This window comes from Paramisgurnus dabryanus, chromosome 4 (genome assembly GCF_030506205.2).
Source record: "Paramisgurnus dabryanus chromosome 4, PD_genome_1.1, whole genome shotgun sequence".
Taxonomy (NCBI): Eukaryota; Metazoa; Chordata; class Actinopteri; order Cypriniformes; family Cobitidae; genus Paramisgurnus; species Paramisgurnus dabryanus.
This window is the reverse complement of record NC_133340.1, coordinates 4,195,098-4,211,001: the sequence shown is the minus strand read 5'-3', so window position 1 is coordinate 4,211,001 and position 15,904 is coordinate 4,195,098. Positions and strand designations below refer to the sequence as shown.

At 38.0% G+C, this 15,904-nt stretch overlaps 2 protein-coding genes across 4 annotated transcripts; one reads left to right on the top strand and one right to left on the bottom strand.

Moving 5' to 3' along the window:
- Positions 1-562: 562 nt before the first annotated feature.
- On the bottom strand, positions 563-5,476 carry LOC135746660 (uncharacterized). Its single transcript, XM_065265316.1, has 5 exons — positions 5,045-5,476; positions 4,825-4,943; positions 2,600-2,753; positions 2,388-2,506; positions 563-2,258 (listed from the first exon to the last, which is right to left on the bottom strand). The coding sequence occupies exons 1-5, from the start codon at positions 5,328-5,330 to the stop codon at positions 735-737; spliced, it is 2,202 nt and encodes a 733-aa protein (XP_065121388.1). The 5' UTR covers positions 5,331-5,476; the 3' UTR covers positions 563-734.
- A 3,776-nt stretch (positions 5,477-9,252) lies between these two features.
- On the top strand, positions 9,253-15,857 carry LOC135746718 (epithelial membrane protein 2-like). Of its 3 annotated transcripts, none has more exons than XM_065265380.1 (5): positions 9,253-9,756; positions 11,601-11,702; positions 11,776-11,884; positions 12,066-12,206; positions 13,326-15,857. In XM_065265380.1, exons 2-5 carry the CDS (start codon positions 11,625-11,627, stop codon positions 13,484-13,486), a joined length of 489 nt encoding a protein of 162 aa, XP_065121452.1. In that variant the 5' UTR covers positions 9,253-9,756; positions 11,601-11,624; the 3' UTR covers positions 13,487-15,857. The 3 variants fall into 3 exon arrangements, with proteins under 3 accessions (XP_065121452.1, XP_065121451.1, XP_065121453.1); XM_065265379.2 differs by lacking the exon at positions 9,253-9,756 and adding an exon at positions 9,786-9,916; XM_065265381.2 differs by lacking the exon at positions 9,253-9,756 and adding an exon at positions 9,860-9,916 and having other exon boundaries at positions 11,604-11,702.
- Positions 15,858-15,904: the final 47 nt, after the last annotated feature.

Below are 15,904 nucleotides of genomic sequence, written 5' to 3'. Positions count from 1 at the left end.
TTTTACCAATCTTTGACATGACCAAGACTGTGAAAAAGATTTTGTGTGTGTTTTTCCCCCAAATCAGTGACACCACTTATAAACTTGGCAATTAAAGTGTTTAAATCATGGAATTTTTGTGAAGATTTGGTAGTTTTGATCAGTACTGAGGTTGATTAACAGATGTAAAAAAAAATTGGAAAATTGAAAAATATTCATCGGATACATTTTTGTAGCGGTTGAATTTAGTGGATGTTTTCTAACAACACGAAAGGTAGTAAATTTGAACAATGCAAAAGGTACCGAAATTTGTTGTGGATTGATTGCAAATTGGTACTCTATAGTACCGACATAATTTGGACTAATCTAATCCCTGTCCGGGAAACTACCCCTAAGAGTTTTAAGCATTAATAGAGATTTCAAACTAATGATCAGTTCGATTACTTGTCAGGTTGTTTCAAAACGAAGCTTCCAAATAAAGAAGAGCACTGCATTGAAAACACAGAAAATCCTAAACCCCTTATAAATGTGTATGCAACTATTAAAAAAAAAAAAAAAACATGAACAATGAGAAGTCAGCAAGTACAGTTTACAAAACATTTATTGTATCACACATGATTTATCAAGTTACTTCTACCATCCTTCTTAGAACAGCTTTTCAAAAGGTCTGGAAAGTATCAGCCTGAAAATTTCACATCAAAATATTATTACTTTTAGGACAATCACAAATACTACACACAAACCAAAACCACATTTTATTTGCCAGTAGCAGCAGCTGGAGGCCTGTAGAAATTGGACCTCAGGAGCGATGCTCTTCTGGGCTGAAGCGATCCTTCGTTGGATATGAAAGACCTTGATCGTAAGGTAGAAGGACCTTGATGGTAAGGGAGCTGAGGAACTTGTGAATTCCCTTCTACAGGAGGCAGTGAAGGTTGTGGGGGAGTTGGAGGAGCAGACTCAAGAAGACCACTGCCTGGTAAATCTGGTTCCTGCAAACTAGCTGAAGCTAAAGACCGTGGTCCAAAACTCGGGCCAGTATATACGGTCTGTCCTGAAGAGACGTCACCTGCAGATTTTAACGGTTGATATGGGAATCTGGAATATTGACCGTGCCTGTACGGTGAACGACTTGAATCGTGTGAGCCAGCAGCTTGCATAGCAAACCCCCGACTGAGATCAGGAGTTTGGTAGTATTGTGGCTGGTAGGGCTTAGCATCTTGAAAACCATGGTGAGGACGATATGGTCTCACCTGAGATTGCGTATTTACGGGAATATACGGAGAAGCAGGGTAATATGGCTGGGGTTGTAAAGATTGCGGTACAGTACGCGATTCTTCAGTATCAACTTCAGGACTTGCAAACTGCTGTTCTGAATATGGTTTTATCAGAGGTGCTACAGGTGCAAGCGGAGAAATATCCGTTTTTTCATACCCGTATTCTGGATACTGAAAGGGCCGAGTAGGCTGAAGAACAGGATTTTGTAGGTTTTGTGGCAGAACCTCTGGTTTTTGACTGTCATAAGAGCATAGATAATACCCAGGGGGAAGAAACCGTTTTAAAGTGGACAAAGCCTCGTTTACTTTATACTGATAAGCTGGAGGTAAGTTAAGACTCTGGGCTGAGACTAATTGCTGGTATTGTGCAGAACCTGGGACTAGTGCTCCCACACGTGGATACTCTTGACTATAAGGCTTAATGTGAGATAATATTGAACCAGGTTTTTGGAATGGATATGGAAACGGCACATTTGGGTATAATTGAGGGTATGGTGCTTCACTGACTGGAGCTGGGGTAGGAGCTGGGGTAGGAGCTGGGGTAGGATCAGGGATAAAGGCAGAAGTGGTTTCAAGAATGGGATCAGGGGTGGGATCAGAGATCGGAAATGCTGGTTTACTATGATGGGGTCTATGAGGCATTGCAGCCTGCCATTTTGGTATGGGGACTGAAAAAGGGAAATTTACTGCCAGATTAAAGGATCCAGGCAAAAGTTTTGAAAGAGGGGATTTATTTGGCATCCGGTGACTTGATGGCCGTAAGGGTGTTTTGGCAGGTATAACTGCAGTTCTTTCTGGTTGCCTAAATCCTTGCTCCGGATTGACAATTTCACTGCCTGTTGCTGCAGGAAAAAAAGTTAGTGGCTTTTGGTATACAACAGGTGGCTTTTGTGGCTGCGCAGTCACAGGAACCATTGTGCTCGTGACCGGAGGAATTGGTTCATATGGACAAAACAGGGACATCATCTTGTCTTTTGATCTGACTTCAAGAATGAAGTTTCCATCCTGAACAAAAAAAACATTTAGGTCACTTTAAAGCACCACAGTTATATTCCAGACATCATTATTTTGTTAAAATTAAAATGTGCACTGTAAAATAGGCAAGCAGTTATTTTTATAAGTGTGGGAACTCACCCTCAAGTTCACACCACAGCTTGTGTATGGAATCGAGAAGGTGAGCTTTCCCTGACTAGATGGCTCTTTCTGCCAGCACTGTGTAGCCACATAAAGCAGAGGAGCCCATTCTCCATTTACTGCAAGTGAAAACCAAATCTCAACCATCAACACTTTGGAATCAAGCATGACCATAAGAGCAAGTCTCTATAAAGCACTGAAACAACACCTACATGCAACAGACAGTACATCTGCTGTCCCTTCACCAACAACAGTTAATTCCATTGCATTTCTCTTACAGATGACCACAGGAGGAGCCACAATCACAGGACAGGACAGTTTCATATCTGTGCCATACCAGCTCAGGAACACCACATATTCAGCTACCTGTTAAGTTTAAACAAGTGACAAAAATCAACATTCAATGTTCTAATACTGTGGACATTATGTTTAAGATGAGGGTCATCATTCTAAACATTTGTGATTAATATCTAGCATTTAAACTGAAGGGGCAGTTTTTTGAGCCAAATGGATTTTGCATGCAACCACCAAATCAAAGTATCTATTAGTGTTACTTGTCTTTAATTCTGTTAACTAGGCACAATATTAACAGTGCTGCATCCAGAGATTTTCACAGTTTTGATCACGTTACTTTATTCAGACGGCAGGCGCTGCATACATCAACATCATCTGTGCGGTCACAGGCTCCTTGCTACTGCATTTTGTTATCTGAAGAACTAAATCATCGAAAACCCTCTCAACACCCAACTCAGTAGAGTATGTGCCATAAACCAGCGTACACGGCCTCTAATGATTTGTTTTATATAAACATACATGTTTAAAAATTTATATTAAATTGAAACTAGAAAATAAAGTCTAGATTACAGCATTATTTTTGCAGCGAACGTCACAATCACATGACTGTTTTTCATTTTCGATAAAGGTGGGGTACATGATCTCTGAAAGCCAATGTCGATATTTAAAATCCCCCCCAAAAAAAACACACCTACCCCAATAGAATCTGGACCTTCTTTTGATAGACCCTCACACACACACACACACACACATGCAACGATGTTGGTTAGTAGACATGCAACAAGTGTGTTTTGGTACTCGGCCCGACTCGCTTTTCCAAAGTGTTTTTCAAAAACCATGTTTATATACTTAAAGGCGGGGGGCAATGTATTTAATAAAACCACATTAAATTAATAACAGTTGCTTTGCAAATGCATTTACAGCACAATTGAGCAGCATTAACGGTAAACAGAATGCATTTCAAATTCAACTTCTGGCAATAATATTCTAATTGGTTGAATTATTTAATATAAATTTTACATAATAGTCAGTCAACACATTTATTATGGAGGTTTTTACATAAAAGCAGGGAGGTGAAATTGATTGAAGTGTAAATGGGAGTGCCGAGAAAAAAGACTGAATGCCCCATATTTCTTTTAATGCTTGTGCGATCTGTGCCCTTAAAAAAAAAATTGTGCATGTCATCCCTGGTATTTTCTCCCAACTTTAACATATTTCATGCACATAAAAAAACAGGCATTCCCTAGAACAGTGGTTCTCAAACTGGGGTCCGGGGCCCCAGTTTTATGACATTTTGTAAAATACATTAATTTATCATGCATTCTGTGAAATTATTAAACCTAAAAAAATAAGGCAGCACTACTTTTCATAATTTAATGTTTTGTTTAATTAAAATGTGAAGTTTTAGAACTGTTTTGTCATAAAATTCTTTGAGGGGGCCGCGAAACAATGCACCGTACACAAAGGGGGCCACACTCTGAAAAAGTTTGAGAACCACTGCCCTAGAAAACCATAAACTTCAAATTGTAAATCAATATTATAAAATTTACCGTTAAAAATCGATGTATGGAAGTGAGAACTTGATGTTAACTTTTAACCAAAACGTTACGGATTGGAGCTTTATCAAGTGTCGCAAAAAAGATCTTATTCAAACCCACATGAAAACTACTGTATACTTTCATTTTGTTGGGACATTTACAGTAGGTTTTAATGCACCCACCAATAGAATCCAACACATACAGTAGAGACCATTAGAGTTTCCATTAAAACCAATAAAATTCCCATTAAAACCATTACATCCAATAGAACTTCTGTGATGGTTTCTATTGTTTTTTGTTTGGTTTTTTGAGCAGGGATAGTAACACTTCAAAATGTTTACTTCAGTATTAGTACTAGTGTCCCTGCTGAAATAAACAGCATACCAGCAAGACCAGTTGTGTTTTGGTGCTGGTTTGCTAGTGAACACCAGCTAAACCAGCAATTCTCATGCTGGTTTGATGCAGTTTTTTTCAGCAGGGGAAGTTCAATATTTAGCCTACTTTGGGCAAAAAAACCCACTTTAGTACAAATAACTAGATAATATAAAGTAGGCTAAACGAAGTATTTCTCATGTGGATAGAACTTAAAATGAAAGAAATTGTACCTCTTGTTTAACGTAACAGCTTTCGTAGCTAAATTGCAGGCGGACATCGGTTTGTGTAGTTTTGACCGACACGCCACAAAAAGCCGCTAACTGACCCAAGAACAGCTGATCTCCAAGCGCTATCAGAAGGCAACACCGCAACAGTTTAATTGAAATACCAACACAGAATATAGTTTGACCGTTTTACTGACAGAAAATTGTAGATCAAACTTTCACTTACGTCCATAAATTCGGAGGTTTCTAACATCTGCGGGACTTAAAAACAGCGTCAAGAATCGGTCGCCACATTCAAACGGTGGTTTGGCGATCTGAGCCGGTTGTGCCATTCGGAAATGTCCGTCGGTCCTCATGCCTACAGATCTCAAGCTTCTTCGCTGCTTTGAGTTTTGCCAAATAGATGTTAAGAAGTCACCTCTCGAGACTTTGTTGCTCACGTCATCACAGAAAACATCAAGAACAACCAGTAACAAAATGCAAAGGATTCGGAGTTTATGGCACTTGTTCATTTTGAATACCTGTCCCGTTCAACATAAGCTAAATTACATAAGCATTCTGGGTGGTTTAGTATAATATTCTGTTTGCACGAGGCAGTTCTTATCAAGACATGAACGAAAACATAATGCGGCAGCCTTCGCTCCACAGCAAAAGTTACTTCAATCAAACAACGCAGCTGGAAAAAACAAAGCTTGTCCTGCAACGCTAATAATTAGGATGGAGCCGCCTCCTTGTTATAGGACACGGCTGATATTTATTATCTAATAACATCTTCAAATGCGGAAGCCCATGCACGTCATGGTTAGAAATAAAATTATGATAGTTCTTTATTATGCTTTTAAATCTTCTTATATAAAAAGGGTTAAAACGGTTAGTAAAAGATAATATTCACATATCCACATAAATATATTATTTGTATAGTGACATACACCAGCCACTTTGTTGGGATCTATTGCTTATACAAAATCGCTAATGAGCCAATCACATCATGGCAACAATTAACTCAATGCATCTATATGTGATGAAGACAACTTGCAAAAGAACCCCAGAACGAAGGAATAAATAAAATAAATATTAGTCCTACAGAGTGGTAATTTCGATAATACCTCCATGATAATATTTTTCTAGAGCAAGTAGATCTAGAACTGCAAAACCAAACAAGAGGGCTAGCTGCAGTTGCCTTGCACTGTTACAGGCTTGCACTCTCAGGGCATTTTCCAAACACCATTTATGCACCCTTGAGGGCCATTCGCCATTTGTATAGGAGTTCCAAAAGAAAGTGAACCTCTGAATCCCTTCATGAAAGGCCCTTCCAGAAGTTTGTTAGCGAAGTGTAAAGATGCCCTGTCCCAAATGACGGACTTTCTGTAGGGTGACCATACGTGCCATTCTTCCCGGACGCATCCCGTCCAAGATTTTGGTGCGTCTTCTGGAAGTCGTATTTGTTGACCGCATACGCCATTCAGTTAAAAACATAAGATATACAAACGTAGTTTCATTCTTACCTTAAAATGTAACGGTGGCTTTTCTGTAATAATAATAATAATCCTCTATGACTTATGCGGTCGACAAATACGACTTCCGGAAGACGAACACAAAATCCTGGACGGGATGCGTCCGGGAAGAATGGCACGTATGGTCATCCTACTTTCTGTCTTGTGGCCTTAAACTGCGCATGCTCGCTTAGTCTACGAGTCGGTAAGGTGTCCCATCTGTCATTTTTAAAGGCGCTCTAAGCGAATCTGTGACGTCCCTTCCTGTAGCTAACTCATCCCCTCCCTTCCGTCCCCACTCCCAAATCATTCTTGTCGTTTATTGGCTGGAACACTTTGTTATGTTTCGTTGTGGTAGATTTGATCACTCTGTTTTTGTTGCAGTTTGCGAAGCCTGGGCTGTCTGCAGAGACCGAGTTTTTTTACAGTGTGTTCAAAGGACATGCAGCTAGCAGATAGTGAGGAGATGTTTACTGTATGAAACAAAAAATGTTTTATGGCCTAAAATGCGTGAATTCGCTCAGAGTACCTTTAAGCTCCAAAGTGTGCTCATCAGCACCCCCTTTGAACCCTTGATGCACCCCCTGCTGCAGGCTTGCAAAAGAGCAATCAGACGACGGATGGAAGGAGTTCACACTGATGGGCAACTTATCTTCCTATTTCCAGGGTGACGCTCGAGTCTGTCCCAAAATACGACTCTGATGTGTCCTCATGGACTCGCATCAAGTCTGCACTACATGATGTCATCAAAGTGTGGACTCAGAGGAAGTCCTCATGTCTGGAGTGTGCCATTTGGGACAGGGCAAAAACATGCCATGGTCACTTCAAGAAAGTAAGTTCCGTTTGTAATCACGTGATCTTGGGTAAGGAGTTTTCTCAGTGCATTTTGAAGAAAATGTAGTGGGGGATTTCGATTCTATTTACTTTTGCCTATGTTATTGTGTTTTTGTGAAATAGCGACCTCTAGTGTAAAAAATCCTACATATTGTGCCTTAAATTTAAATAATACTTTTTATTTTATATGTTGTTTTTATTTTAAATGTATTTAATTTTTGTATTTCAGATATCATACCTTTATATAATGATAATTTATCACTTTCTTTGCGCTTTTTAAATGGGCACTTTATATCGCTTAGAGTTCCTTCAAATTAAGATGAAGAGGCTGAATCCAACTACTTCGTTCCACCTTAAAGGCGTGACGCTTCTGTTGGCAGTTTCTTATTCACCCTCACGCTTCTCTTTATTTGTGCTTTTTTAAGGGATCGTGTTTATTTTGTTTCTATTATAAACAAAATAAAACTTAAAATAAACAGAATAACAGAGAATGGTGATGGGAGGGAGTGATTGGGTTCCTCAAAAGTCCTCTCTCATGTCCACAGTTTCAAGCACATCAACTTAAGCCTGTTGTAACTGCACTAGACAGCCAGTAACGCAGCAAACACAGAACGTTACCCTAACGTTTTTGGTTATTTTTTGGTAACCAAATATTAACGTTTTGGGAACGTTTTATTTTTGGCAACCATAAAATAATGTTCCCATAACATTGCAGGGTGGTTATTTTTAAATTCTTTAGTAAGCCATACTACTTCACTGCGGCTGAAGTCTTGAGCTCTGAAATTTGCATTTAACAAGCTTAAATTATGTTCTTTAATTTATTTTTTATTTTTTGGAAATATATATTTAGCTGTAGGATACCTTGTTAGTCTTTTTCATAAGGGGAAATATAGCACCCTGCGTTCTCAGTGCACCTCCTTGTGGCTTATGACTGTTGTTATAAGATATCCAGGGCTCGCAAAATCGCTAGCCCGAGCCTTGAGGTCCCGGGGCTATTGCGAATTCTTGTCGAGCTACCAAAATGTATCTCCGCCCTGCCCATCGGGTATAGCGAGGAAAAAAATATTTGAATGTTTTCGCATTCTCTCAGATTTAGTTAGGAAATTATATGGTATGTAATTCGGCGTCGTCTGTCAGTCATTACTATCCTCACGTAACAAGTGAAACTGTCAGGAAGTAAAAGTATAATTAAACCCATTATTTTTCTCGTGTTTGCGTCATATGCACAGGCTCCTCTGCACGCGCTTCTCCCGGCTGTGCTCTTCACGAGTACGCGCTTAAGTAATTTCGTTTTTACCTCAGCCCTATCAAGCTAGCCACAACGTCAATCACGTTTTCCGCCATTTACCTCAACCACTCTCACCGCAGAGATTCGGGCCATTAGACTGTATTAATTTTAACGGTCTATGATCTTCGTCTTTGGTGTTTTACGGCAGCTCGCATCCAGTTTGTTGCATGCTTAGGACTTCATGAAGGCTTACAATGTTTTGTTTTTTACCCGCCCACTTGAAATCAAAACGTGATTGGTCAATTTGCCCGTCACTCTCCACACCAAAACACATAGCTTGGCCTTCCCTGGGATTCATGAAGTCCTAACCAATGAATGAGCCAGATAACCGGGCCTTAATAGAGACAGACGATTCTGATTGGATTAGATGTTTTCATGAAATGAACCTGACAGTAAGCTTAACGTTAGAACATAGATGAGAGAAAATATATTACATGTATTGTATTAAATTGAATTAAATAAAAAAATTTAAATGTAAAAACATATTTTTATTGAATACTATATTATTTATTATTTATTTATAAAAAATCTTTTTATTAATTTTTTAAGGATTTCTCCGAAGGCGTAGAAGGCCCTGAAGGTTCCCCACTGCTAAAAATAATGTTCAGTTTCTGTAAAGAAAACTTTCCTGGCTAAGCAAAAACAAACCTTGGGAAATAACGTTGTGGGAACCAAAAACCAACATTAGGGGAACGTTTTGGGAACTGAACATTTTTAGCTGGGAAAACAGCAAAACAACCTCTCTTCTGTATGCAGATTTTGTTCATTTTTTCTGAAAATAGACACATAATAATATTTCTTAAAACAGCACGAATAAGAGAAAAGAAACACGGTCCCTAAGTTGAGCGTGAATAATAACTTCTAACGCGAAGGCGTCGCGTCTTTTAAGGTGGAATGAACAGCGTCAAGAAGCTGCGAATAGCCGGAGTCAGCCTCAATGATCGCTTCAGTAGTTCGTCGTAACCTTGCAGGTACAGCGCAGTGCAATTTTGTGTGATAGACGAGTCGAGTCTGGAGTGCGCGGACGTTGTGTGTCTGCAGAAGTGATGGATGCTGGAACATGCGAATAGACCGGCAGCTCAGCTGTGTATTGCACGCCACAGCTTTAGGCAATAGGGCAAACTCTTAATCGAAAGGAACTGAACTGAGATTCATAGCTTATGCGGCGCAACGGATACACTTAATGTAATAAAATGTCTTAGTGTATTAAGTATTGGTTGGCAAAGGGTTGGCAAAGCATAAATACTCTACGTGACAAATGACTTTCCTGTGAGCGACATAAAGGATTCAAGGATTTCGCTGTCTGGATGTGGGATACGTAAAGTAAGTCCTTGGGATGGGTGGGGTTTTCTATGCAGCAAAGAGTGCGGGAGGGGGGCGAGACAGCGGACGAGATGCGGGAAACGTGAGTTCTCTCGGATGCTGGGCCATCAGATAGACTACGAAAACCAAGAAATTAATTCAGAGCTTAAAATACCACAAGGTAACATTTGATTTATCTTTGGCATTGCTGTACAATAGTGATGGTGAGGTGTTACAATTGTTATATAATAAAGTTATTTATTATTAAAATAAGGCATCTAAGAATCAGAATCGATATAACAAAATAGAAATGATTATATATACTAAAATGCAATTAATCACATATTGATGCAAATTTGATGCAGTGTTTAATGAAGCTACAGCTGAATGAATGTATGACGCACGAATTTCTTCTGTCAGACGATTTTATGTCTGTGTATTTTGCATAAGGTAGGTGACGAAGCATATGTTTGCCATAAAATGTTCCTCCTTCTTACGGCATTTTATTTATTGTCCATTCGTCTATTGTGTGTAATGTAGATTTGCTGGCTGGCGGTTGACAATAAAAAACTGATTATTGTACTCTGATTGCTGCATATTTTTTTTACTTTTTTGAACAGCATTCATTAGAAATATATGATGAATTTTTTAGAGATTATTTGCTTATAGCTTGTTTGAAAGTGTTTGTTTGCATTTTAAATGACCTGTCAGCGCAACCACGTGACTTTAAAATGGCATCTTAGACTAGAGACCAAAGAGGAAAGGTTAGATTGGTAGAGAACATATTATCCATCTGTAAATTCGGATATGCATCCCATATGAAAAGTGACACATAAGCATTTTAGATAATGACAAAAGATCATAAACCCCCTTCATATATGATGGATGTGTGTATTGATTAGCTGCTAAATTTCAGAAAACTTTGTGGGTCAATATCTAAACAATCTCCTAAAACGTAGACCTATTTAAAATAAAAAAGTTATGTTTGTTTGAACAACAATGTCAGAACATTTTTAAAAAAGTGTAAAACATCTTTATCATAAAACTAACATTTGAGAACTGTAACTATTATAAACAAGCTTAGCTTGCATTTATTTAAACAAAAATTATTAGATAAAATATCATCTTATTAAAAATGTAGCTTTATTTTTAATTTCTTAGGGGCATTCATATAGCATTTGTACACTTTGTCTTTCCTGTTGCACCACCGAACCTCTACATTTTCATTTAACAGACATCTTGAATGTCTATATAAGCTTTTGCCTGCGATATCAAATTATTATTTAAAGGGATAGTTCACTTTAAAATGAAAAATCTGTCATCATTTACTCATCCTCATGTTGTTCTAAACCTGTATGAATTTCTTTTTCTGATGAACACAAAAGAAGATATTTTGAGAAATGATGGAAAACACACAGCATTAAGTGACCATAGACTTCCATAGTAGGAATAAAAAATATGATGGATTTTAATAGGTACCTTCAATTGTGTGCTTACCATTATTAATCAAAATATTTTCTTAGTCATTTATCACAATACTTCCAAAATATTTTTCCTTCTATGGAAGTCTATGGTCACTTACTGCTGTGTGTTTACCATCATTTCTCAAAATATCTTCTTTTGTGTTCATCAGAAAAAAGAAATTCATACAGGTTTAGAACAACATGAGGATGAGTAAATGATGACAGGATTTTCATTTTTAAGTGAAATATCCCTTTAAATATATTGAAAATGTATGTAAACTAAATAGGTTTTATAAAATAAAGTGACATGTCATAGGTGTATCAAGTTATTTTTATAGTACATAATGGCCTTGGTCACAAAAATATGCATATCACTAACTCTTGTATTTTTTTTCTTTACAGCAGCTGCTCTCTTATCCTCTGAATATGCTGAAGGCTTTGGGAGGAATCTGTTTGCTTCATCTAACTACAATTTTTTTCCTGTTTTGGGCAACCATAGATGATGTAAGTGCAATAATTTATTTATGATATTTTGTAATTTTATATGTAATAAAATCTTTACTTCTGCTTTGATCAGGCATGGTGGTTTACAGACACCCTTTACACAGATCTGTGGGGTGGATGGGAGATGGATAACAATGATAATGTCTGGGTGTACAAGGATATACCCACCTCCTACAGGAAAGGTAAGGCAAAACAATTCATTCCCTAGGAGTAACGATGTCATAGTTGTTTTACATGGATTCTGCACCATGTATAAATACAACATATATGTTTGTATGTAGAAAACAGTAACCCCCTCCCAAAATCACTTTAGCTGGGTTTTCACAGGAAGGGTGACAATTTATCTTTGATCATTTCTTCTAGACTATCTGAAGGCGGTACAGGTGTTCGCAGTGCTGGCCTGTCTGTTTGCTGTGTTGTCACTGTGTGTTTTCATCTTTCAACTCTTTACCCTGGGTAAAGGGAAGCGGTTCACCATCTCTGGAGTTGTGCAACTCATATCCTGTAAGTTCATGTGTCTGGACACAGTATTTGAGTGGATTGGTGAAGTTGTCTCCTTTGTATCAGAGCTGTGTGTAACAAAACCAACTTAATCTCATTGCAATTCATACATAGTACGATCAACTTTGTACAATTTGCTTTTGCCCTTGTGATGTTTGGTTTAGGGGTGGGACACCATTATTGTTTTTCTCTAATAATACGTTTTTGTACAATTCACACAAATTAGCCGACTCGTAAGATGTGTGAGAATTCTCTTGAGATAAGGATTAACAAACATATTATTTGTAACTAATGCATCAGGGTTCACAAAAGGCCTTTTCAGACAGGCCTAATGGAATACCTTAAAGGAAAACACCACCGTTTTTCAATATTTTACTATGTTCTTACCTCAACTTAGACGAATTAATACATCCCTATCTTTTTTCAATGCATGCACTAAATCTTTGTACAGCGAGTGGTGAATGTGTTAGCATTTAGCCTAGCCCCATTCATTCCTTAGGATCCAAACAGGGATGAATTTAGAAGCCACCAAACACTTCCATGTTTTCCCTATTTAAAGACTGTTACATGAGTAGTTACACGGGTAAGTATGGTGGCACAAGGTCAAAGTGCTACAAAGTAAGTGCTCTTCCGCCATACAATATAGTTTTCATTTTTTTTATTTAAGTACTTCAATGTGCATATAATGCACTTGGCTTATACAAATAACCAAGATTAAATTCCCTGAAATTAATCTCTGGTATCTCATAGTGTCGCCCAGTATGTCTTCTAAAACTAATAAGTTTATTTGCAATGAACTGCTTAGTTAGCAAATTAGATAAAATGATTATTGTTAAATAGGTGACTTGACTATCTAGCTACAAACCATATTTCACATTTTTGCATCACTAGTTATGACAAACGTTCATTGTGTTAAGTATAAGGAAATTGCTGGGATGATAAATCGTGCAATTTGCTTGCTATGCTTTTTAATAAATTATGGTGAAATGCCACTACATCCAAAGCCAGAGGGCGCTCTCGTGCGGAAACGATTTCAGACAGGTATTATTAGTATGAATCATCCCAGCCAATTGGGACTGGAAAACGTTTATTGACATTTTGATTTCTCTTTTATCTCTCTAGGTTTCTGCATAATGGTGGCTCTGTCAGTCTACACCGATCACTTTCACAGAGGTGAGAAGGACGGTTGGTACGGTTGGTCTTACATCATGGCCTGGTTTGGCTGGCTGCTGACCCTCTTCACTGGAATTATGTACATTGTCCTGCGCAAAAGAGTGGATTGAAATCTTGACCCTCGCTCTCAGTGCTAATCCGCGGCTGTAGGTGCTGTAAATTTTAAGAAATATGTTGTATTAAACGTTCCAGGCCTCTGGTAGAGTAGAGGAAAATTTGGACAACTCATAACTGCAGGTCATTTAAACCTTTGTCCAAACGTTTCATGTCGCCAGAGATAAAAGGTTTTACCCAACATTTAAAGGGAAATGTAATTAAAATAAATACAATACAATAGTTTTAATTGGCTGGGTTTCCGTTCCATAATGCATTGAGGGCAACGAGAGGGTATGAATGCAAGTGATAAAGTGTACATATACAAAAGTTTATGCAGGAATGAAATGTAAAAAATGTATCTAAACATGTATAAACAAGAGAAAGATCAGTTGTACATATAAAGTACATACAAAAGAGTAAACTTTTAAAGAGAATGTTTCTGTAGAACATCACTTGCACTTTAAAATAGCCTATGCTTAACAAACACACGTTTGTTTTGGTATGACATTACACCAAAATTATTCTAGTGAGTGTTTTTCTTTTCAAGAGACACCAATTGCACAGTATAATCTATAGCTCCAGATAGTCTATGGTGCTGTTTATTTTACAAATACACAGTCATGAAAAGTTTGACTGTACAAGCATTCCACTACCATATTTACAGAACCGTTTGTGTGCATTAAGGTGAAGACACTTGGTTTTCAGGATACCTGTACTGTAATAGCACCACAAACCTTGTTGCTATGCTTATCATTAGAATAGCATGAATATAGTGAATAAATGTTCATGAGGTCGGATGATCACCCGAAGCACTCTGTCAGCACATTAACGCCTGGCATTAAGATGCGTTTTGGTTGATCGGATCACAAGTGGATGAGAGAGCGACACACCTTAAACTTTTATCTGTCTCTTTTTCCCCCACCTTTTGACTGCGTCTGTCCCGATTACGGTCTCGAATCCTTAAAACACGAGCGGGAAAAATGACAGGTTTAAGTTGACGCAAACTATTATGTCAGGGTACCGCTAGTTGTGCTGTTAGTAAACATGCTGCACATCGTATTGTCAGGGTTCCCACACCTTAGTTCACTTCAAATTCAAGGACCTTTCAAGGACTTTCCAGGTCCAAGACCCTCAAATTCAAGGACTAAATGTGAGGACACATTTCAAGTGAGAGCAAGGTTATATCGTGTTACCTTTTAAGATACATTGTTACAGCTCCCTTTTGAGGGAACTCGCGCTGCGTCACTGCGGTGACACTTTGGGTACACCTCCAGGGGTAAGTGCGTCTGAATGTGTATATCAAATTCAACCATTGGTGAGGCTTAATGATAAAGACAGGGTGACGCAAGAGCCAGGAAGTATATCGCTATCTGAACTATTGCCAAAGACGGCGTTACAGTGACGCAGGAAGTATGGCAAGGAAGACGCAGCGTCTCGTTCCCTTCTCAGGGAACAACAGTTACATACGTAACCCGAGACGTTTTCATGTGTCACATACCACTATGCAAAAAAGCATTTTGGTATGAATCAACATTCGCATACAGAAGATATAAGCATTTAAAGTGAACAGCTCAGCACGTGTGCTTAAAAGGCCAGAAATTTTATGATATTTTCCTACACTACACAGGGAATAATATGGATTTTTTTCCAGAAAACTTATTGCATAAAATAGATTCAAGCACTTTCAATGACCTGTATCTTTGTATGTATATATTTTTTTTAATTCCCAGGGTCTTGAATTATTTCAAGGACCCGTAGGAACCCTGTATTGTACTGTACAATTTTAGAACAACTGATGAAATAAAAAATGAAAGAAACAATTAAAGGTGGAGGTGGAGAGCAAGCGCTTTAGTTTTATCAATGATAGCCTAAAGACCGTGCCAAACACTGTGGGTTTGCAGTAGAAGTCAGGACAGATACGTGTCGAACGATAAAATGTGGTCGAAAGGGGATGAGCTCAAAACATTTCACACCTATATTTAGTATTGTACACTTGTGATCCGACTGACCAAAATGCATCTTAATACCAGGTGTAAACAGGGCTCGTGAGATTCTGATTTTACAACACCGAATGGTCTGAAAGAATCTTGAAAGCCATTTCTCTGTTTTTCAGTACTCATGTTTTCATATTTGATATGAGCAAAGTAATTATTCAACAGATGCTCCTAATAATATGGAGGTTTGGTTTATTTAGTTCCTGCTTATTGTGTTTGGTTGACCAAACATTCAGAAATGCTTGAGATCTTTAGAAATCTTTCTATTTTAAAAACTGACAGTAAATGAAAAGGATCAGCTGTATTTTTTCAGTGCGATGCTAGTGTATAAACCACGGATGAGCTTCATTTTAATTATAATAATCTGAGAAATAAAAACCTGATAAACATCTCCTTTGTCAATTTATTTACAACCTCAATATTTAACAACTTTAAATA